General features: G+C 34.9%; 1 protein-coding gene across 2 annotated transcripts in view; it reads right to left on the reverse strand.

Annotated features, from left to right (window-relative positions):
• Positions 1–25,501, reverse strand: part of LOC136029537 (protein O-mannosyl-transferase 2-like) — a 76,974-nt gene that overhangs the window by 34,733 nt on the left and 16,740 nt on the right. For both annotated transcript variants that reach the window (XM_065708007.1, XM_065708009.1), the window contains 5 exons: positions 21,028–21,126; positions 17,224–17,308; positions 12,523–12,627; positions 9,182–9,290; positions 832–940 (listed from right to left, as the gene is read on the reverse strand). In XM_065708007.1, the coding sequence (XP_065564079.1) occupies positions 832–940; positions 9,182–9,290; positions 12,523–12,627; positions 17,224–17,308; positions 21,028–21,126 (507 nt within the window). The remainder of the gene's footprint in view (positions 1–831; positions 941–9,181; positions 9,291–12,522; positions 12,628–17,223; positions 17,309–21,027; positions 21,127–25,501) is intronic.

Below are 25,501 nucleotides of genomic sequence, written 5' to 3' on the forward strand. Positions count from 1 at the left end.
TATATATATATATATATATATATATATACATATATGGTGTATGCATACAGTATAAACATACACCGTAACACGGTGTATGTAAATATTTAATCCTGTAAAACTGTAAATATACGGTGAATATGGTTGCTTTTGGTCCCGAGACTTGCCTTGAAAGTAAAAGACTCAAGTTCATACCCAAGAAGTTCTTAAATAAAAATATACATGTGTTTTAGAAGGGGGTGGGGGAATGGTCAAATATAAAACTTAATGGCTTTCAATAATGCCATTCTTGTCACACGTCACTATCACTATCTAAAGAGCAATAGAGGTGTGTATTCTCTTTTTTTGAGGGCGAGGCAAACCAGCTCCTCCGGCAGCTAACACCCTAGTTTCACCAGAATTGCAATTTGTGAATGAAACAAAAATATAGCGGTATACACAAGTAATACAACTAATCCAAGTCAGAGTTTAAAATAGCAGTCTATTTTAAAAGTTGACAAATGGGACTGGTTTTTAAGTCTAGACCTGACGCGAATTTTAATCTGACAAAGCTTGATGGCCATGCTTTTGGCGGACTCAAGCAGTATTCCTCTAATCAAAGTCGGTTGACAAGAAAAGGGCCTTACACTAAATTTCGCTAGGTAGGCATTAATGTAGGCATTTTTGGTGAGGAGGAGCTGAAGCTAATTTATCTAAAGAGTAGAAAACACGGCAAATTATATGAATAGGTACAATCTTGAAATTTCAGGGGCGGGGGCTAGAAACAATTGCTTAGGGACATATGCCGTACAACACATATTCATATATGCACACAGCCAGCTTAGTTTTACTTTCGACATGTATAGGACTTACCTGTCACGGAAAGAATGAGTTTTTACCATGCCGTAGACTGTAGCAGAAATAAAGAAAAGAAGAATGGGATCCAGTAATATGTAACGATTCAAGGTAAGAAGCCCATGATCTATAAAAAAAAGTCAATTAGAGTGAAAATTTTATGTGCAACTTCATTTCAAAATGTTTTGTGTCAAAGAAGAAGATTCAAAAATAAAGTTGGATCTTGGAATTGGACCGAAAAAAATTTATTGGACCATTACAACTGACCCAACTAAAGTATATTTCCAAGTAGGAGTCTTCACATACAAGGGCGTCCCTGGCTTATCTTGAATGCACATTTGTAGTGAGTTCAAGAAGGAGACTGTTGGAGTGTAAATGGACACAGGACAGATAGCTAGATACTGATACACCGAATGACCGGGGTCATCTAAAGAGAAAGCAAAGAAAAGAAACTGTTTTACGGTGTATTGAACTTATGCAACGCAACACTGCGACAAACTTGTATTGTAGAAGCACTACTACCATGGAAAAGGGTGTACCAAAAAACTGCTAAAAGAAAGGGGGCGGGTAGTTGTAAGGCCCAGAATTTGTTCTGGGAGAAGAATTTTACTTGATTCTAGTAGTTCTTAAATGAATTACAAAGAGTTCGTGGAGCAATGATAGAAAAGGCCACAACGATTATGCACTTGCATTTTAAAGCAGCAAGTTTGCAATTTTAGGGCTACCCCTTGGTGAAAAATGTCAAAATGAACACAATGAAATCCCACGGTAATAATTCGTTTGATTAATATTAATTTCATAAACATGCAAATATTTTCACATTAAGCCAAAAGAGACAAAAAAATTTGTATCATTCTTAGACAGGGAGAAACAAAACAAAACATAATTTTTCACCCCTTGGTGAAAAATGTCAAAATGAACACAATGAAATCCCACGGTAATAATTCGTTTGATTAATATTAATTTCATAAACATGCAAATATTTTCAAATTAAGCCACCAGAGACAAAAAAAAATGTGTATCTTTCTTAGACAGGGAGAAACAAAACAAAACAATTTTTCACCCCTTGGTGAAAAATGTCAAAATGAACACAATGAAATCCCACGGTAATAATTCGTTTGATTAATATTAATTTCATAAACATGCAAATATTTTCAAATTAAGCCACAAGAGACAAAAATTTTTTTATCATTCTTAGACAGGGAGAAACAAAACAAAACATAATTTTTCATCCCTTGGTGAAAAATGTCAAAATGAATAGAATGAAATCCCACGGTAATAATTCGTTTGATTAATATTAATTTCATAAACATACAAATATTTTCACATTAAGCCACAAGAGACAAAAAAATTTGTATCATTCTTAGACAGGGAGAAACAAAAAAAAACATAATTTTTCACCCCTTGGTGAAAAATGTCAAAATGAACATAATGAAATCCCACGGTAATAATTCGTTTGATTAATATTAATTTCATAAACATGCAAATATTTTAACATTAAGCCACAAGAGACAAAAAAAAATTGTATCATCAAACAGTTCGTGGTAACGAACTGTAGTAAGGAGCGACCCGGCTCAATAGTAAACGAAACTCTAAAAAACGGAATTTCGATACTAAAAGATATATCAAAAGAATTGGATTTTTATGCTGATTTTAAATATATAAATTTTATCAAATTTAGTCTTTGTCATCAAAAGTTACGAGCCTGAGAAAATTTGCCTTATTTTGGAAAATAGGGGGTAACACCCCCTAAAAGTCATAGGATCTTAACGAAAATTACACCATCACATTCAGCGTATCAGAGAACCCTATAGAAAAAATTCCAAGGTCTAATCTACAAAAATGTGGAATTTCGTATTTTTTGCCAGAAGACAAATCACGGGTGCGTGTTTATTTGTTTTTTTGTTTTTTTTTTTTTGTTTTTTTTTTTCCCAGGGGTCATCGTATCGACCAAGTGGTCCTAGAGTGTTGCAAGATGGCTCATTCTAACGGAAATGAAAAGTTCTAGTGCCCTTTTTAATTGACCAAAAAAAATTGGAGGGCACCTAGGCCCCCTCCCACGCTCATTTTTTTCCCAAAGTCAACGGATCAAAATTTTGAGATAGCCATTTTGTTCCACATAGTCGAAAACCATAATAACTATGTCTTTGGGGATGACTTACCCCCCAGAGTCCCTGGGGGAGGGGCTGCAAGTTACAAACTTTGACCAATGTTTACATACAGTAATGGTTACTGGGAAGTGTACCGACGTTATCAGGGGGATTTTTTTGGTTTGGGTGTGGGGTTCAGGGGAGGGGGCTATATGGGAGGATCTTTCCTTGGAGGAGTATTTCATGGGGGAAGAGAAATTCAATGAAAAGGGCGCAGGACTTTCTAGCATTACTATAAAAAAAAACAATGAAAATCTAAACATGAAAAAGTTTTTTCAATTGAAAGTAAGGAGAAGCATTAAAACTTAAAACGAACAGAGATTATTACGCATATGAAGGGTTCTAAAAATACTTTAGCATAAAGAGCGAGGTATTTAGGAGGAGATAAATACTTCGCTCTTTATGCTAAAATTTTTTTAAATAATTTCAACTATTTATTCTACGGCCTTTCTGATTCAGGGGTCATTCTTAATGAATTGGGATAAAACGTAACGTAAGTTACGTAAGTTATGTACGTTTGTTACGTAAGTTAATTCTTAAGTTACGTTTTTTTTTTTACTAATAAAAACGTTCGTTAAAAATTAAAAGATCTAGTTGCCTTTTTGAGTAACCGAAAAATTGGAGGGCAACTAGACCTCCTACCCCACCCCTTATTTCTCAAAACCGTCTGATCAAAACTAAGAGAAAGCCATTTAGCCAAAAAAAGAATTAATATGCAAAATTCATTTTAGTAATTTATGTACGGAGAGCCAAAATCAGACATGCATTAATTCAAAAACTTTCAGAAATTAAATAAAAAAAACAAGTTTTTTTAAATGAAAGTAAGGTGCGACATTAAAACTTAAAACGAACAGAAATTACTCCGTATATGAAAGGGGCTTTTCCTCCTCGACACCCCGCTCCTTGCGCTAAAGTTTGATTCTTTCTCGCAACTCTATTTTTTAAAACAATAAAAAATTTAGCGTAAGGAGCGGGGTGTCGAGGAGGAAAAGCCCCTTTCATATACGGAGTAATTTCTGTTCGTTTTAAGTTTTAATGTCGCTCCTTACTTTCATTTAAAAAAACTTGTTTTTTTTTATTTAATTCTTAGACAGGGATGAAACAAAACATAATGTTTCTACATGAAACATAGAAACAATCTGAAAAAATCAGATTGGGAAGGATAAGTATTCCTGAAATAAAAGTCCTTCTTTACTAGTTAAAAGTAAATATAGGACCTTAACTTCATGTTAAAATAAATTAAAAATCTTTTTTAAGCGCTAGGGGGAGAGAAAGGCTATAAAACGAAATACAGTGCCAAATTTCACATTTGAAGTTCTAAACTATTCCTAAAATCTAGAGTATGCTATTGCAGTTGAACTGCTACGATTTAAAATGTGGTTTTGAAGTCACTAATTACAAATACAAGATCCGCCATGACTTTTACATTTGGTTCAGTTTAATTTCATTACTTTACGGTTTAAGCTAAAAAGTTACGGTTTTTAAATCATTAATAGCAAGTATAATATCCAACATGATCCCTTGGATTAAGTTTAGTTTCATTGAATTTTTACTTAATTTATACCAATCCCAAATTTCTGAATAAAACAATTTCTCAACATTTTTTTTTTTTTTATTTAAAAGGATCAGAAGAAAATAAATTTTAATATGATTATTGTTCCATGCATGGATAGGCTCGATTAATCAAACAACCGCAAGGCTGCAATTGATTTTGCGCTTTCCAATTTAACTGCAATCGAATTGTAATCGACTTTCTAAGATACAAAATAATCGTATTTGAATCGTAATTGCCCAATTCTTGGAAGTAAGCTCAAATTTGCCAATGTAAAACAATTAACTGAAAAAATTGACGGAAAGACTTTGTTGTTACTGTTGTAGCTTGTTAGGTCATAGGAAAAAGTCATAGAAATCGATGTCCTAGGAAAATCAGCAAGGCTTAGTTGCTTTAATCGCACATTACACCACAATATAGGGATCGGATGACAATGTTAAACATATTTGCTCTATTCTTATTATGGCGGTACTTTTACCACTTTGAATTGAAACATATTTGTAGTAGACAAAAAATCCTTGTAGTCAAATTAAAATTGCTTAAAGGAAATTATGGAAGCCAATAATAAAGTAGTTTTTGTTTGAAAATGACAGTTTTAATTACTGAATAGACAAATTCAAGTAACCTGTCAGTTGCGCATCCCTTGTGTATTTGTACGAAGGAATGATTATCAGTCTGGAAGCATTGGTATATAAAGATTAGACATGAATGCAAAAACAAAGAGGCTTAAGAATACATAACAAAGAAAGAAAATGGTGATTACATAACAAAAATCCTGCTATAGTTTCAGTTACTACTGGCATGGTCGCTCTTTACTTACAATTTAATTTCACTTAAAAAGATTTCTTTTTTATTTAGTATTAAACAGAAAGCAAAGCAAAACCATCGTAGTTCCGAAAATGAATTTTTTAGGGATCATATAATATCAGACTCTTGCATAGCATGGAGTTAAGTCCAGCATCAATTCAAAATGGATAATTGAGGGAAGGGAGGTGAGGTTTCTGGAATCATTTATTTCGCATAACTGTCAGAAGTGGCGGTCAAGCCTAAAAAAGACGTGATACACAGTAACGTGTGGTGTCTTAGTTGCTTCTTTGGGGTGTTGAGGACAGAGGGGGGCTTAAATTCTTACTATTAGGACATCTATCAGAAGAACTAGCAAATATCTCGACCAAAATCATAGAAACTAAGAGCAAATGTCCGAGTTAAGTTTGTTAAAGACCAACAACCAACCTAACCTCTATAGAGGATGGAGCGAATACCTAAATTTTAGTTATTAAAATCACATTTGGATCCCAATCAGATTTAGTGGAAGTAAGAATAAGTGTTCTAATTGAGTTTTTGAGCATCCATCCAGAATTAATTTCTTGATGGGATCAGAAACAAATTTCGTGTCCAAATTCGATATCTACATAAAGAAAAATTGCAGAACCCCAACGTAACTTCATAAGAAACTGTCTTAGTTACGACTTTTGGGAATCTGGACACAATCCAACCTTTACGGAAGAAGAAAAGAAGGGGAGTCCCTAAATTCTTCTCATCAGGGAACTGAGCAGAAGAGCTTGTCGGATTTCAACCTAGGGGAGTATCTTGGAGTCCATACTCATTGAGACTTTTGTAACAAAAAGTCACTCGATTTCAGTCTTCAGGATCTTTACCAGAAGGGATTATTGAATTTGGATAAAACTAGGTGCGAATTTTGAGGGGAAGGCAAGATAAATATGCACAGAGTGCATATTATAGGAACCATAACTCGAAGATTTTTGTCAAATCCCAATCGAAATAATTCGAAAGCAATACTATATAGAGGGAGTACTTAATTTCGACTTGTCCAAGTTAAAGATAGGAATGGGGCGACAATTAGTGATAAGGAAAGGGTTAAAGAGAAAAGGGCAGAAAATTTTGAGAATATGCTAAACCGGGATAGAGCTAAAGGAAAAGATATATATGAGAATCATAAGGTTTCTGAAACCTTGGACATGAAGGAGGATTTATTTTGTGAGGAAAAATTAGTACCAGTACTAAAAGTATTGAAAAATAATAAGACCCCCCAGTGCTGATAGTGCGGTAAATGAGTTTCTTAAATATGGTGATTATGAGGTTAGTAATAAGTTACTGATGATTATGAATGATTTTCGAAAAAGGTGAAGTACCTAGCGATTTTAGAAAAACCTTAACCAAACCCTTAAATAAGAAAGATGATAAAGAGTGAGTGTGGTAATTATAGGGACATTAACTTGGTCTCTATATGTAGAAAATTACTTAGCATGATGATACTTTTTAGACTGAGGGATGTTGTAAACAAAGTTGTAAGAAAAGAACAGTGCGGTTTTTGGAAGGGCAGAGGATGTGTCGACCAAATTTTCACTCTTAGGTTAATAATAGAGAAGTGTCTGAGCCATCAATCACCGTTAGTCCTCAGTTTCATAGATTATGAGCAAGTACAGAGCTTTAGCGAAGGTCTTATCCCTGTATGGTATACCAGACAAATACATTAAGTGATTAGTGCTATATACGAGAATAACACTGCTGCGGTTGAGGTAGGAAATGAGGTTAGTAGCTGGTCTCGTATCAAATCAGGAGTTAAGCAGTGTTATATTCTATTCCCATTTAATTGGATGATTATGATGGACCTTGTCTTGAAGAGCACAAGAAAGGCAATGGGAGAACACAGAATCAAATGGGGAAGAAAAATTACATGGACTTATGCTGATGATTTTAGCACCCTAGATGAGAATGTGAGCAAAATGAATGAACTTCTAGATGTTTTGCAAGTTTAGGGTTCTGGAATAGGGTTGAATATTAATACTAAGAGGAGTAAGTCGCTAAGACTAGGAATAAGTGAAGATGAAAAAATGACGTTGGGTAACAAAAAGATCGATCAAGTAAACAGCTTCACTTACCTTGGTATTATTACAAGTAAAGGGGGAGGGAGCAGTGAAGATGTTAAAAGTAGAATAGTCAGGGTGTATTTTCGCGATTGAAAAAAGCATGGAATAATAGGAAGATAAATCTGCGAACCAGGATTAGAATATAGGAAGCTACATTGGTCAAATATTGTTCTGAAGCATGGGCACTCCGAAAAAAGGAGAAAGATTTGCTAGATATTTTCCAGAGAAATTGCCAACGGATTGTTTTGGTACACAGATGACTCGCCGTATGTCAAATAGTAGGCTATACAAAGTGTAGTTCAATCCCACTTTCTAGAGCTGTAATGAGAGAAAGATTGAGATGACTAGGTCACGTTCTGTGGATGAAGAAAGACAGATGGCCAAAGATTGTCTTATTTTGACCAACCCTCTAAGGCAAAACGGAAAGCAGGTTGTCCGCGGTTGGGATGGGAGGACATTGTAAAAAAACTAAGGGAAATGGGAAATTCCTATGAGGATGCAAAGAGGGGGGCTTTGAATAAATTAGGATGGAGGGGGAGCGTGTGTAGCTGTGATGGCCTCAGGCGGCTTGGTGCTGCAATGAGTTGTTAGTAGTAGTAATTATGCCTTTTTAATGTTAGGGACCGATTTGAAGACAGTAAAGGAGGGTGAAAAGGATCCCTTATTGCTTGTGATCAAGTCATTTTTCAAAAAGGATCCGGGATCTCGACATAATTCAGTGGGGAGTAAGAGTGTGTGTCCTAATAATGCCTTTTCAAGCAGGCGAAGGGGGATCCTTAAATCCTTGGTGGGAATCTTTATTTTATCATTGTTCGTCAGTTCCACTGCAGGGTAAAAAAAAGCATAAAAAACAATAAAATCACATTCATATTATACAGTAATTAAAGAATAAGTGATAATGCAATAAAAATAACCAAATAGGGTTGTCAAATATCAACATAACTAAATTCAACCTCTAAGTGGGAAGAGGAAGTCTCCCTGGTTTCTTATTTCCAGTACGTCTTTTAAAACACGTCAGCAGATCTCAAACAAAACTCGGTAGGGAACAAGAACTTGCTTCCTAATTGTACCTTGTGAGGTGAGAGAAAGAGGTTTCTCCCATTCTCGTCAGATTTTTTTTTCTGTTGCTCTTCATTCATCACTTCCACGTTAGATCTTACAGTAAAATTAAACCATAAAAAAAACCGAGCCTAGCGTTTATTAAACAAGATCCTTTTCCAGACCCCCCTTCTCTCGAATGTCAATAAGACCTGAAAGTGTATGATTAGGCACAATACTTATAAATTCCTCTGAAATGTGAGGTATCTTAGGTTAATTTTAAAGAAGAGATCTCCTTCTGACCCCTCTCCCTCTGATATGCATACTGAGGAGCAACGTGCTTTTTTATATTATTGTCCAAGGAGGAACCGAGTCATTTTGGGCGTTAAAAATATAAATTACTTGAACCTTAAAATTATAAATAATTACCTATTACCCGGATTACAAAATATAAATATCAAGAGGCTCTACCTAAATAGAACTGATAGCATGGAGAGGGGAAGAGGGAGAAAGAGATAACTAGAAGAAGAGAGGGAAAGAGAAGAGCAGAGTGAGAGAAAAAAGGATTAAAAAAGACAAATACGTCAATACAGACCAAAAGATGTTAAAAACAAAACTAAAACATCTGAACTAGTATTAGTTCGGTTACACGAATCGAGGTAATTTTGAATTGAAGCAAATATGGGTTATCAAGTAATTAAACATAAATCATTATACTGGATAGTTAAAAAGTATACCTAAAAGAATAAGCACTCCTGCTAAGGTCGCGGCTGGTAAAGAATGAGTCATTTCCCAAACTGTGAGGTAGGAAAACGGCACCAGGAAAGCTCCCATAGCTGTGCAGCCCTGTAAGACAAAGATTCCAAAGAAAAACATCTAATTCATAAAGGTATTAAAAAACATCGCCTTAGTTTGAATTGATTTAATTTTAAGGAAGGGCGGGCCCATATACTCTGGTTCGAAGCTCAGGTTTGAAAGACCCATTGCCTCCAACCCAACCCATCCCCTCTAAAAGAAATAATTATCAGCTGCAGTAATTTATTAGTATGACCATTTTTCTTTATGTTTATACTGTGGATAAAATAAAAGCTGCCGGGGGAGGAGTGATAAATTTTCAACACAGACACAACACCCTTGCCCTAAGTTCTTCTTGGTGTGAGACTCTTTCGTTCCTCAGCATGTCCCCCAGCTTAATATTCAAAACGTGAAAAACCTATAATTAGCGTCTAATACTAGCTGGACATTCTTCTACCAGAAGTTCCCTTGTTTCCATGGATTTCTTTCACTTATGGCATTGAAGTGAATCAGTCCTTTCTAATCGGGCAAGCTGCAACCATTGCATTAAGTATTGATGGATCCCATTTATGAATTTCGGTATTCTTTTCCGAAGGAATGAGCAGAAAATAAACTCACTTAGACTTAAATAGCTGAAATTCCACACCTTTAACGCGGTTGGGAAATAAAGAGATCTCCAGGGTTGTATGGTGAATTTTCAGGGGACGAAGATCATCACGGTCTTGTTTTTGAGTATGTATTGATGTATGAAAATACTTTTTAGAATATAAATTAAACAGTTTCTAGTACTTTAAACATCTCAACTTTTCGTCCTACATCCTCCCCCATATGGACGTAATCGATATTTCAACTTTAAACAATAATCGAGATTGAAAGTGCAGATAATAGCCTATATTTGAAAGGAACATACCGGACTTATTCTATTTGAAACAATTTAAAAAACACGAATTACAGATTCAAATATGGCAGAAACATTAAATTAGTGCGACAATATTACCTTCGCCTTTTTTAATTTTAGAAACAAATAGCCTAATATTTGAGATTCAGCAAACCTATTGTGTCAATATGGCTTCTATGTGGATTCCCTACGGGCAACAATTTGATCTTTTACACCGCCAACCTCGTTACTCCGTTTACTTTGTTAACGATTTGGCTAACTAGTATCTGTAGGAATGTTCTAAAAGTCTGCAAAGGGTACATGAGGACATAAATCGAAGAGGGAAATCCTAATGTAAAAACGACCTTTTTTCATAGTTTATCAAATCTTGACAAGGGGTGGGAGCATGTCGTAAATAAACATCTAAGGAAAATTAGAACTTGCTGGCGGAGGGGTGTAAAGAGGAAGGCTATGAACAGATTGGGAGGGAGGAGGAACGTGCGTAGCTGTGTTGGCCTCAGGCGGCTCGGTGCTGTAGCAAGTTGTTGTTAGTTAGTTGCTTAGAAAATCAAGAGGTTTTCCTTAAATACGGGAGAGGCTGGACAACTTCCTACTTCTCCTAGCTTTGCACTAAATGGAGAGGATTAACATCAGTCATACATAGGCGAACCCAAAGCCCCACATGAGGAGTCATGCAAGAAATCTATGAAATACCTAAATTTCCCAACATAAAATGTAGGATGATCGATGGGAAGAGGTGATGGTCACAGAATATCTTCTGTGAAACAATTTTTATCAGTACTTCTATCAAAGCACCACCTTCTGCGGTATCCCTGAACTATCCGAAAAAATCGTGTTAATTTATGCAACATAATATCCAGTAGAATTGAAATAACCCTATGTTAACTATCAATCTCTATCCACAAACCTGAGTCATGATTAAATTATTCAGGGATTAAAGAGTTACAGTTAATTAAAGGCGATGTTAAGGGGGCTGAATTAAATTATGTCGTTATTCTAATCAAATAAGATTTCCGAGTAACCCAACAAGTACAAAATGAAAGAGGTATCCAAACTGTAGTGTGAAAACATACTCAAGAAATCTACATAATGCTGGAAAACGGGGTAAGGTGGGAATCACAATCGTATAGCCTTCAAAGTTCTATTACTTAAAAGTTAACATCGGCATAAAAAAAATACGTAGCACAAAAAGAACGGCCTTGTCCATACTTCAATCATACCACCGAACCCGGCTCGTCACGACTATCAATAAATAAATGATTGCACTTCGAAGGGTCCTCTTTAATGTTCCCTCTGAAACAAGCAATTTTGCAACCAGCCTGCAGCTGTAACTTGAACCAAAAAGACAACATGCGTATATCATTGGATTTATCAGTCTCAGATCTATCAATTCACCGTCTGTATCAATTCCGTCTGTCTGTCTGGTCTGTTTCTCTTTCTTTTCTGTCTGTCTGTCTGATCTTTATGTCTGTCTAATATGTCTTCTCTGTCTTGTATTTCTGGAATTGTCTGGTCTGTCCGTCTGGTCATTTCCGTGACACTTTTGAAATTGCTCAGAGTTTTTCTTAAGACAGATTCTAAACTAGCAAAAAAAAAGAAAAAAAAAGATAAACTGCCCCCTTTTCAATGACATTGAACCTCACTTTATTTTTAATCTAAAAGAACATGTAAACCTAATTTATAAATTTAATCCGATAGATAGGTAGAAATGAATCTCAGCTATGGCATGATGGCAAAATTGTTTTCTTTCGGCGATATGCTAAAACCGCAAGAGAATGGAAAAACAACATACAAAAAATCACACAGGGAACAAAAAACCTCAAGAGGCACATATAGGTTATTATGTTTAATACTTCCTACGCAATTATTTGATAAAGTAAATGTTTTTGTCATGCACACACATGACTTTGTTTAAGGAAGGGCCAATTTAATGAAACTAAGGAAAGAACCGTAAAAAACTAGAGATTTTGAGGGTGCCTGTACCCACAACAACAAACCTCTGCACGGGTAGCCGTTTGAGGAGGGGGTAACTTTTCCACTTTGACTTTTTGGCCGTCGCCAAGTAAATTCCCCTACCCTCCCATATTTAAAAAAAATACATTTGTGTGTATATCTTCAAAAAAAAAAAAACTTGTCCTTCCAATCTCCCTTAAAAAGTTCAGTATTTCTGGTTTAGTAATTTTTCGCTCTAAATAAATGTTTTGCATTTTGTGCGAACAAAAAAACAAAACCAATTTATTGCGCTGATAAATTATTTCCGTTGAGACTTCAAATCATTACAAACGGGTTTTCACCGATGAAGTCAGTTTGTTCATCACATTTTTAGAGTCTAACGGCAACGGCGTAATTGATTCTGTTTTTATTTAAATGTTTAAACTCACTTACCACTCTCATCCCCATATAATGAGTGTCATTGTAGCGGTCCCCAGGCTTTTCAAACGGAAAAGTGGCGTCATATCCACTGAGATACCCATATAGACCAATCAGCATCTAAAATACATAAATAAAAAATTGTTAATAACATCTGCAGTCATTATGTTGTAAATAAAATACAAACAATCCGGAATACCATACACGGGCACAAAGTATAGAGGGATGATTAGACCCTCTCCCTTCCTGAAATCCCAAAATACGGTGATTCCAATAATTTTGCATATTTTTTCGCATAATGGGGTTGTCTCTTGCAATTGATTGTAGATCCTTCAAGTAGGCTACAGCTTGTGTGCCTGATTACTACACCATACTGTCAAACGAAATACAATTATAAACAATAAATGTTAATAAATGATGAACAATACTTTTGCTTCATAAAGCTGTGAAGAAAACACTTTGCTTCACAAGACTTTTTTTGGCAAATTTATTATGATTGACCATTTCTAAATATATGCTAAAATAGTGCAATTAGATTCCTTATTTTATGTTCTTTACAAATATCATGGTCACTTTTCTGATAAACCCCCACCCCCTGATGGTCAAAGATATAGTCATCATATATATCAAATTAAAAGAAAAAACTAAAAGAAAAAATTCTTATTTTATAATATGCAGCATGTTTCTATTTATCAGATTATCATAAGTTATTTATATTTATAATAATACTTGTATCTAGTAATTCTGAAACCATCCCATAGAGAAAATATTTTCCATCGAGTCACCGGGTCAAGAGTGTGAGAAACAGATTTATAAAAGAACAGATATCGAATCACGAGATAAAAATGACGAAGAAATATATTATTTAGGGCTGTATCTGGGACCATAAAAATAAGCCATATTCTAAGCTGTTACATTAGACATCTTGATTAAAAGGTTCATGGAGTAAAATTAAGGTTCCTTAAAATAGCTTTGCCTAAAAGAGATAGCTTGTTGGAAGGCAGCGTTTGCAAGACAGGTGCATACAAAGGGCACAAGTTGGGGCAAAAATTCCTCTAGGGTCATATGATTTCACATGAGATTCTGGGGTTTCTTGAAATAGCTTTCTATGTCTAAACAATATATAGCTTCTTGGAAAACCAAACATGTAAGTTGACAAAACGCAACACTACTCTTAATGGGTGTAAGACAGGTGCCTACAAAGGGCACAAGTTGGGGCAAAAATTCCTCTAGGGTCATATGATTTCACATGAGATTCTGGAGTTTCTTGAAATAGCTTTCTATATCTAAACAATATATAGCTTCTTGGAAAACTAAACATGTAAGTAGACAAAACGCAACACTACTCTTATTGGGTATACGACAGGTGCCTACAAAGGGCACAAGTTGGGGCAAAAATTCCTCTAGGGTCATATGATTTCACATGAGATTCTGGGGTTTCTTGAAATAGCTTTCTATGTCTAAACAATATATAGCTTCTTGGAAAACTAAACATGTAAGTTGACAAAACGCAACACTACTCTTATTGGGTATAAGACAGGTGCCTACAAAGGGCACAAGTTGGGGCAAAAATTCCTCTAGGGTCATATGATTTCACATGAGATTCTGGGGTTTCTTGAAATAGCTTTCTATGTCTAAACAATATATAGCTTCTTGGAAAACTAAACATGTAAGTTGACAAAACGCAACACTACTCTTATTGAGTATAAGACAGGTGCCTACAAAGGGCACAAGTTGAAGGCCAACATTCCTCAGGATCTGAGATTCTAGGGTTTCTTCAAATGGCTTTCTATGCCTAGAAGATACATAGCTTCTTGGAAGAGTGGACATATAAGTTGACAAAAGGCAACGCTACTCTTATTGGGTATAAGACACGTGCTTGGAAAGGGCACAAGTTGGGAGCCGAAATTCCTCCAGGATCTTATCATTTCATATGAGATTGTGGGGTTACTTGAAATAGCTTTCTATGTCTAAAAAATATATAACCTCTTGGAAGACTGGACATATAAGTTGACAAAAGGCAACGCTACTCTTATTGGGTATAAGACACTTGCGCCTACAAAGGGCACAAGTTGAAAGCCAACATTCATCAGGATCTGAGATTCTAGGGTTTCTTCAAATGACTTTCTATGCCTAGAATATATATAGCTTCTTGGAAGACCGGACATATAAGTTGACAAAAGGCAACGCTACTCTTATTGGGTATAAGACACGTGCTTGCAAAGGGCACAAGTTGGGAGCCGAAATTCCTCCAGGATCTTATCATTTCATATGAGATTGTGGGGTTACTTGAAATAGCTTTCTATGTCTAAAAAATATATAACCTCTTGGAAGACTGGACATATAAGTTGGTAAAAGGCAACGCTACTCTTATTGGGTATAAGACACTTGCCTACAAAGGGCACAAGTTGAAAGCCAACATTCATCAGGATCTGAGATTCTAGGGTTTTTTCAAATGGCTTTCTATGCCTAGAAGATACATAGCTTCTTGGAAGACTGGACATATAAGTTGACAAAAGGCAACGCTACTCTTATTGGGTATAAGACACGTGCTTACAAAGGGCACAAGTTGGGAGCCGAAATTGCTCCAGGATCTTATCATTTCACATGAGATTCTGGGGTTCTTGAAATAGCTTTCTATGCCTAAACAATATATAGTCTCTTGGAAGACTGAACATGTATGTTGACAAAAGGCAACGCTACTCTTTTTGGGCTTACGAAAGGTGCCTACAAAGGGCACAAGTTGGGGACCACAATTCCTCTAGAATCTTATCATTTCAGATGAGCTTCTAGGGTTCCTTGAAATAGCTTTCTATGTCTAAACAATATATAGCTTCTTGGAAAACTAAACATGTAAGTTGACAAAACGCAACACTACTCTTATTGGGTATAAGACAGGTGCCTACAAAGGGCACAAGTTGGGGCAAAAATTCCTCTAGGGTCATATGATTTCACATGAGATTCTGGGGTTTCTTGAAATAGCTTTCTATGTCTAAACAATATATAGCTTCTTGGAAAACTAAACATGTAAGTTGACAAAACGCAACACTACTCTTATTGAGTATAAGACAGGTGCCTACAAAGGGCACAAGTTGAAGGCCAACATTCCTCAGGATCTGAGATTCTAGGGTTTCTTCAAATGGCTTTCTATGCCTAGAAGATACATAGCTTCTTGGAAGAGTGGACATATAAGTTGACAAAAGGCAACGCTACTCTTATTGGGTATAAGACACGTGCTTGCAAAGGGCACAAGTTGGGAGCCGAAATTCCTCCAGGATCTTATCATTTCATATGAGATTGTGGGGTTACTTGAAATAGCTTTCTATGTCTAAAAAATATATAACCTCTTGGAAGACTGGACATATAAGTTGACAAAAGGCAACGCTACTCTTATTGGGTATAAGACACTTGCGCCTACAAAGGGCACAAGTTGAAAGCCAACATTCATCAGGATCTGAGATTCTAGGGTTTCTTCAAATGACTTTCTATGCCTAGAATATATATAGCTTCTTGGAAGACCGGACATATAAGTTGACAAAAGGCAACGCTACTCTTATTGGGTATAAGACACGTGCTTGCAAAGGGCACAAGTTGGGAGCCGAAATTCCTCCAGGATCTTATCATTTCATATGAGATTGTGGGGTTACTTGAAATAGCTTTCTATGTCTAAAAAATATATAACCTCTTGGAAGACTGGACATATAAGTTGGTAAAAGGCAACGCTACTCTTATTGGGTATAAGACACTTGCCTACAAAGGGCACAAGTTGAAAGCCAACATTCATCAGGATCTGAGATTCTAGGGTTTCTTCAAATGGCTTTCTATGCCTAGAAGATACATAGCTTCTTGGAAGACTGGACATATAAGTTGACAAAAGGCAACGCTACTCTTATTGGGTATAAGACACGTGCTTACAAAGGGCACAAGTTGGGAGCCGAAATTGCTCCAGGATCTTATCATTTCACATGAGATTCTGGGGTTCTTGAAATAGCTTTCTATGCCTAAACAATATATAGACTGAACATGTATGTTGACAAAAGGCAACGCTACTCTTTTTGGGCTTACGAAAGGTGCCTACAAAGGGCACAAGTTGGGGACCACAATTCCTCTAGAATCTTATCATTTCAGATGAGCTTCTAGGGTTCCTTGAAATAGCTTTCTATGTCTAAACAGTATATCAGTGGCAAATCCAGGTGGGGACCTCCCCCCTCCTTAACGTAGTGATGGATTTGGGGTTGGAACGCAGCAGCAGTGGAGAGCCCTTGGAAGCAGTTCCAACCCCAAATCCATCACTACGTAAAGGGGGGGGGGGGGCTCCCCTCCTGGATCTGCCACTGATACATTGTTTAAACATAGAAAGCTATTTCAAGGGACCCTAGAAGCCTAGATCCTAGAACCCTAGAGCTCAAGGGTCTTGCATTAAAAGATTTTCTTTTCGTGTAAGATATTTTGATTGAGCTTTTAGCAACAGCCTTAGACTAAAAAGCGTTTTTACATATATAGAAATACTAATAGCTCGAAGTGCCTTTTCCTTTTTTATATATTTAAGAAAAAATTTTGTTTCCTTAAAATTTTTATTTTAAAATATTTAGAAAATTGACTGAATTCACTAAGAAAAAGGGAAAAAAATACACTACATGAAACCGCAAGAATAGAAAAGAGATAAAGATAGGATAAATTTAAAAAGTATAAATATAAAAATAAACAAGAATTTACCTTTCCAAGTGGTGGGTGTACATCGAAGAAAAATGTTCGATTGATATAATACCCAGCAAATTTTCCAAAATGAGTCTCATCCCAACTGAAAGTAGATAGGATATATAATATGATGGCCAAAATCCAGGCACATACTTAAAAGGAGCCTCAAAGTCCAGTTCGTATAATACCCGAATGTTTCCTGTATTTACAAGAGATACTACAAAATTTCATCTCCATTAGTCTGCTGAATTAACCCACCTCTCTAACCAGAAATTAATTCGTAGGAACAAAAATACATCAGGTAGGCATGTACTCAGAGAAGGAAAGGTCTTTAGTTATGTACCCCCCCCCCCCTTACTACCAAATGAAAAACCGACATTTGTACGATTTTCTCATATATTCTATGGAACTAACGTAGGGCTTTTTTTACAATGCACTTTATTTTATTTTATTCTGAGTGCTTCTTTTTTAATATAATAGAGCCTAGAAATCAAACCTTGGGGTTAAGTACGATAACCCGAGCACACTAATCAAGTAATTCAACTTGCCAAGGTTTGAGTTGCTCAGATAAACTTTGAAGCATCAAAGCCCTTAAGGTTAAACTAAAAGCAAATTTCCCTCACAAACACACACAACCTATATTTAACAATACAAATCAAACTTCAATTGATTTAAAAAAAAAATTAAGATCGTAGAAAAAATACTTTACCTAAAAAAGCTAAAGTATTGCTTACATAAAAAAGCTGAAGTAGTAGGTATAAATGTGAAATGTCTTTCAAGACGAAATAGAACAGTCATGATGAATACAATAATCTAAAAAAAATCAAAGATTTTGGAATAAATATTTTTTTCGACTTTGGAATAAAACATTTTGCAACCCTTTTTCGCTATTGGGTTTATTCCGTTACGCTTTCCTTTAATTGTAAGTTTTTCATTGGATTTTTTCTTATTCGTAATAAATTCAACTTATCAGGTTCAATTTAGAGACTTATGGACTGTTTGTTTGTTTAGAAATGCTAAAAATTTCATTTGCGTTCTTTTTGTGAAATCTCGCAATTGCACAAGTACTTTGAGACGAAGAGTTATTCAAGTTACAGAAGTACTTGAAGGGTTAAGTATTGACACACCTATATTTTTCCCCGCAACAATATTTCGTTTCAGAGGCTGGGATCAGAGGTTCCAAAAAATCCAAAAAAATTGGTGAACTACATAACACAAAAATTTAAAGTACAGGAAATTGTCTAATTGGGGAGGGGACTCGGGCCAGAATGCTCCCCTGTCCCCCTGAGTGCATGTTAGCCCAAAAGTTACTTTTTTAACGGTGTTTTCATTTTAGTATCAAATCCTTCAGTTTTGACATTGGGGTTAACAGGATATTCAATCAGGTTGGATAAAATTTAGGTTTAGAAATTTATCTTAATTGCAATCAACCTACAAAAAATGATATAGATCAATGTAAATTTGTTTCCTTCCTTTCTAAAGGCAAGCACACTTAATCGAACCATTAATTAGGACGCAGTTTTTGCTGACAGTTTGTTCAGACATGAGTCTGCCAGTAGCGTAGCTACAGTTTTAGTCGAATCAGCTGTCACATTGCATATTTGTAAAACAGCCTAGACGGTGACAACATAATATGGTAAACAAAAATTTGACATCGAAGCCTAGATAAGTGATTCAGGGATCCCAAACTGCACCCTTTTCGTTAAACGGGAGAATACAACAGCAGAGATATTCTACGGCAAAAAAGGGAATTCTCACATAAACGTATATTATGTGAAAACATATTCCTTCACAACAGGTTATTAAATTCCTAATATTAGCGTTGAGACAGAGAAATAATACTAATAAGTGTAAGCAGGATTTTAAAAAAATGTAGCATGAAAAGAGTCCTGCCACTTAGTGAAAGAACAATTTCTAGGAAGATGTGACACGAACGTCCTTAAGGGACTCGACCCTTAGAGAATCACCCAATCACAAAATGTTTTTGTTTACAGTCTTTGCGGCCAAACTACTTAGAATTGATTGGGTTTTACCATAACTTGTAGAGCTTGGATAAGAGATCCAAATGAACGACAGAAAACTAAAACTAGATATCTAGTTTCCTAGAAATCTCAGAAAAATCATTGAGCCTCTCTCGTTTTGTGCCGGAGAGGAAAAATTTGGCTTTGATGAGACTTATATCATTAGAAAGTCAGAATTTTGCTTTTTCGTTTAGAGGGAGCATGAGTTTTCTTTTTAAAGTTCAGGAAAGGGCAATCCCGAACAGTCCGATCAGTGTTCTAGCACAGGCTACTTAGGAGGAAAACGCCAACAATTAGTTCAAGAGAAATGCCATTTGGTGAGTTTTGCCACTTTGGGAGTTCCTTTCCGCTTTGATTGACAACCTTACGAACACAATTTTTCTGTCTTTCCAGTTAAATTTTATTTTCGAACCACAAGTTCGTTTCAACCCTTCAATACCTATTAGTGACAGCTAGTCCCCTGACAGAATTCTTTAATGGACTCTATGTCATTAAGACGGTCCGCCGATGTTGAGGTTCACAAAATGATTTTTAGGGTATCCAATCCTTTTCAGTAGTTTTCATACTGCAAATGTAATTTTCTATGCTAAGTGATTAAGTTACGTTACATCAAGCACAACTTTCAAAACTTAACCAAGTCCTGTTATATTAGGCTAACGTAAAAATCCACATCACCATTATAATCATCATCTGGAATCATTACAGTCATCATAAAACAAATACTTAAGTATTTATTTTCAAAATTTCTGAAATACTATCCAGAAATTCTTCATCTAACGCTGATCTTCCAAATCTTCAACTTTCTTGCAACCTCTTTTTAATTTTCTTTCAATTTATTCTATTTTTCTTTCAATTTATTTTCTTTCAATTTATTATTTCTTTTTCTTCAATTTCTTTCACTCAATTTCTTTTATTCAATTTCTTTCAATTTATTTTCCCAATGATTATCATTGCAACCATGTTGACCTTTACTTAACATAACATAAACTTTTCTAATATAACATTTTTATGCAAAGCTCGACTCAACTTCGAACGTCACACACAAAATCTACTCCCTAATGTTCTATACTATAACGTAAAGCCTTAGGTTTTTGGAAAAAACGGTATTTAGAAAAAGGATATTTAAGAGGCAACGATTTTTAGACAGTTGATGGGACACTACATGCATTAATATATATACATATACATAATAACGGCATAAAACAATATTTAAAAGAATCTTTCAGCAAGGCTGCACCATACTTAATCCCTCCCAAAAAGCTGATAATTACATTAAAACATACTTTTCGATTATGTAATGGTTTAAGGGACGTATTCATGGTTGAACCCTTTCTCTCAATCAAATACAGGATACGGCCCATCCAATAATATCGGAGGACAAAAATATAGTGAAATTTTCATCAAGAAGAAAGCAAACCAGAACAGCTGAAATCTTGAGTGTACGACATTCGACAAAAGATACAAACAAGTTCATAATGAAACTCATTCTACAATAAAAAAACGAATTCAAAATGATCTTATAACAGCCATAGGCTTTTCTTCCTTCAATGATGTCTTGTTGACTGGATTATATCGGGATTTCTGTTTTAATTTTTCAAGTTTAGGTTCATTCATGAAGTTCTTTTGGACTTTCTAATATATTATAGAAAGAAATAATTTTGTTTTCTCTTTCATTCAATAAAAAATTATATTCTCAGAAACAGTGCCTTTCTAAATAATTAAAAGGAATCTAATTGTGACAAAAATAACATTTAGAACAATCTACAGCTAAGGGTAAGGTAAAGGGTTAAAAATGTCTCACCAAACGTGATCAGGCTGACTGAGTTGATAAAACCTCGTTGCAATTGCTAATGAGACTAAGATTCCAAATATATACCACCACAAACGCAAATCATTTCCGCTAAAAAAAAAAGAGAAAAAAGTTCAAATAATTGAAGTTAACTGCCAATAGCTGGAATTTTTTTGACATTAATCACTAGGAGTTTATTTTTCGTCAATAATTCAACATTTATTGAGATTTACGACAAGCCCGTAAAATTGGGTATTCTCTTATTATCTATAAAATAGTATATTACCACAGTTGAAGTTGAACAAAATAAAGACGGCCCTATAGTCTATTTTACAACGAGTCCGTAAAATTGTATATTGTCTTATGATCTCCAAAACAGTATGTTACCAAAGTTGAAGTTGAACAAAAAAAATAAATAAATAAATAAAATAAAATACAAAATAAAAAAAGACGTCCCTATAGTCTATTTTACGACGAGTCCGTAAAATTGTATATTGTCTTATGATATCCAAAACAATATGTCACCAAAGTTGAAGTTGAACAAAAAAAAAAAAAAAAAAAAAAAAAAAAAAAAAAAAAAAAAAAAAAAAAAAAAAAAAAAAAAAAAAAAAAAAAAACGTCCCTATAGTCTATTTTACGACGAGTCCGTAAAATTGTATATTGTCTTATGATCTCCAAAACAATATGTTACCAAAGTTGAAGTTGAACAAATAAAAAATAAAAAAATAAATAAATAAAAAAAAAGACGTCCCTATAGTCTATTTTACGACGAGTCCGTAAAATTGTATATTGTCTTATGATATCCAAAACAATATGTTACCAAAGTTGAAGTTGAAAAAAAAAATAAATAAATAAAAAAAAAAGACGTCCCAATAGTCTATTTTACGACGAGTCCGTAAAATTGTATATTGTCTTATGATCTCCAAAACAATATGTTACCAAAGTTGAAGTTGAATAAAAAAAAAAATAAATAAAATAAAATAAAAAAAAAATGAAAAAAAGACGTCCCTATAGTCTACTTTACGACGAGTCCGTAAAATTGTATATTGTCTTATGATCTCCAAAACAATATGTTACCAAAGTTGAAGTTGAACAAAAAAAAAAAAAATAAAAAATAAAAAAAAGACGTCCCTATAGTCTATTTTACGACGAGTCCGTAAAATTGTATATTGTTTTATGATCCCCAAAACAATATGTTACCAAAGTTGAAGTTGAACAAAAAAAAAAAATAAAATAAAAAAAAAAGACGTCCCTATAGTCTATTTTACGAGTCCGTAAAATTGTATATTGTCTTATGATCTTCAAAACAATATGTTACCAAAGTTGAAGTTGAACAAAAAAAAAAATAAACAAATAAAAAAAAAATAAAAAAAGACGTCCCTATAGTCTATTTTACGACGAGTCCGTAAAATTGTATATTGTCTTATGATCTCCAAAACAATATGTTACCAAAGTTGAAGTTGAACAAAAAAATAAATAAATAAATAAAAAAAAGACGTCCCTATAGTCTATTTTACGACGAGTCCGTAAAATTGTATATTGTCTTATGATCTCCAAAACAATATGTTACCAAAGTTGAAGTTGAAAAAAAAAATAAAAAAAATAAAAAAAGACGTCCCTATAGTCTATTTTACGACGAGTCCGTAAAATTGTATATTGTCTTATGATCTCCAAAACAATATGTTACCAAAGTTGAAGTTGAACAAAAAAAAAAAAAAAAAAAAAAGTCCCTATAGTCTATTTTACCTAGCTGCTGCGCAAGTCATCAATTACACCCTGAGCATGGCCACAATGAAAAAGATTTGAAAACAAGTCAGGACTCTGCAAAACTTATAATTTGCTGACTTTTACTCCTAGTCCAGTTTTTATTAGCATGTTATCAATTAAATTGCTATGAATCTATGGATTCTGCTGCTAAATAAACTACTTTTCAGATGCATTAAGGAGGGAGGGGACGTTTTTGGAATTTTGTCATTTGTACGTAAAACAGAAGAAGTTGTCTGATTTTGGCCAGACCTCGACCAAACTTTCTGAGAATTACGAAATATTGGGGCTTTTAATTACCCAAAAGTTATTTATCTACTCCAAGAGGGAGGAATAGGGCCTATCAATTTATACCGTCAGGACATACACAATATCAGGTAGTCAGAACTCTACATACCTTGAAAAGAAAATAAAGAGCTAGCATATATTTTGTGGAGTCGAATGCCACGCAACGTCTCTGTATACTGAGTCATATTTTTGAAATGAACACTAGTTTTTTAAATGGAAAATTCAATATAAACAACCAAGTTTTTTCAACTGAAAGTAAAAAGCTAGATTAAAACTTAAAACGAACAGAAATTATTACGTACATGAGCGGTTTCGCCCCCACGTCAATACCTTGATCTTTACGCTAAAGTTAGAATTTCGTTCCAATTCTTTAAGAATGACCCTTGAATCACAAAGGCCGTTTAATAAGAACAAATAGCTCTTTTGAAATTACTTCAAATACTTTAGTATTAAGAGCGAGGTATAGAAGAGGGGGCAGAATCCCTCATATACGTAATAATTTCTCTTTGATTCATACTTCCCAATAACCAATACTACATGTAAACAATGGGCAAAGTTCAGAATTTGCAGCCCTTCCCCCGGGGACTGTGAAGGATTAGGTCGTCCTCAAAGAAATAGTCACTAGATTTTTTTTAGTGAAGTCACTTGAACAATATGGCTATCTCAAAATTTTAATCCGATGACTTTAAGAAAAAATGAGCTTGTGAGGGGGCCTCGTTGCCCTCCAGTTGCCTTTGGTCACTTAAAAAAGACACTAGAACTTTTAATTTCCGTTCGAATGAGCCCTCTCACGACATTCTAGGACCACTGAGTCGAAACGATCGCCCCTGAGAAAAAAACCAAATACACAAATAAACACGCATTCGTGATGTTTCTTCTGGCAAAAAATACAAAATTCCACATTTTTCAGGATAGAAGCTTTGAAACTTCTATAGTAGGATTCTCTGATAAGCTGAATCTGATGGTGTGATTTTCATTAAGATTCTATTACTTTTGATGTATCTATTGGTATAAAAAATTCCGTCTTTTAGAGTTCCTGTTACTATTGAGCCGGGTCGGTCCTTACTTACAGTTCGTTACGACGAACTGATTGATACGTAGAGTATTGGTTGTTTTTTGTTGTTTTTATGACGACTTTCCTATTGATCGACTAAGTTTGGACACTCTCAAAGCAAAAGTCCAAGTACATAATTCTGGTTTGGTGATTGACTAGATCTGAAACTATCCTTTTGGTGCAAGTTATAGTTATACATATATGAAGAGGGTAGCCCTACCTCTACACCTCGCTCTTTAAGCTAAAGTTTTTTAAGCACTTTTAAAAAAGCGTCATATTGTTCTAATTAAACGGACCTTGTCTTTCATGAGTCTTTCTTATAGAAACAGGACAAAATTCAAGCTTTAGCGAAAAGAGCTACGTGTTGAAGGGCTTACTCCCTTCATATACGTAATAATTTCTGTTCGTTTTAAGTTTTAATGTTGCTCCTTACTTTCATTTGAAAATTATTTTGTTTTATTTAGTTTCTGATCGTTTTTTAAATAATGCCAGCAAAGCTAACCCCACTTCCACGGAGAAACCCCCTCACCATGGAAATATCCTCTAGATAATTCAATCCCGGTAAAAAAATTTCGGTAATTGTTTAGTTTCGTCACAAGCTGTCTAAACTGGAAACTATGCTGCGAAGCAGCATAGCTTCCATATTATAGCACTTTGAAATGCTAATCCTAGAAGCGCATTCATTTCTGGTTCACCCTCCTCCTCCATTGGGATAATTAAAAATATATATAGTGGGAAGGGTTTTGAAGCCGAGGGAAAAGATGAGGTTGTAAAATATGAATGAAATTATATTTTAAATACTAATTCCAGTCATCGCTGGTAATTTCTGTAAAGTGGGAAGTCGAAAGATAATTAAATGACTTACGCTTCCATTAATGCTAATATCCAAGATGGTTCACTTTCACTTTCGAGTTAAATTAGTCAATTGTTTCTGAACAATTGCAATGCTAGCTGTTGTGACGTTGGCCTGTGAATAAATTTGAACTGGCGAATCAGAGCGATTAGTTAAATATTACGAAAGGTAGACATGGCAACGTCCGATTTCGCTTACAGATAACACTACCTACATAGAGCGAAGCGTATTAGTCCATGAGCCCCACGGGCAGCGGGACGAGGTTTGTATTCTATATTTATTATGTTACCTGTAAGCAAGCCCACTTCACGCATTTTTAGTTTGCCCCAAGGAGGGGGAAGGTCAACCAGAAATGGATACGCTTCTAGAATTAGCATTTCTAAGTGTTGCTTCGAAACTAGTGGTGCTTCACAGCATAGTTTCCAGTTTAGACAGCTTGTGACGAAATTAAACAATTACCAAAATATCCCCTGGACAATTACTCTTAGCCACTCCGCGCGTAAAATTGAGACGGACAAGAAAAAGCA

The sequence above is a fragment of the Artemia franciscana genome, chromosome 7 (genome assembly GCF_032884065.1).
Source record: "Artemia franciscana chromosome 7, ASM3288406v1, whole genome shotgun sequence".
In the NCBI taxonomy this organism is placed as follows: Eukaryota; Metazoa; Arthropoda; class Branchiopoda; order Anostraca; family Artemiidae; genus Artemia; species Artemia franciscana.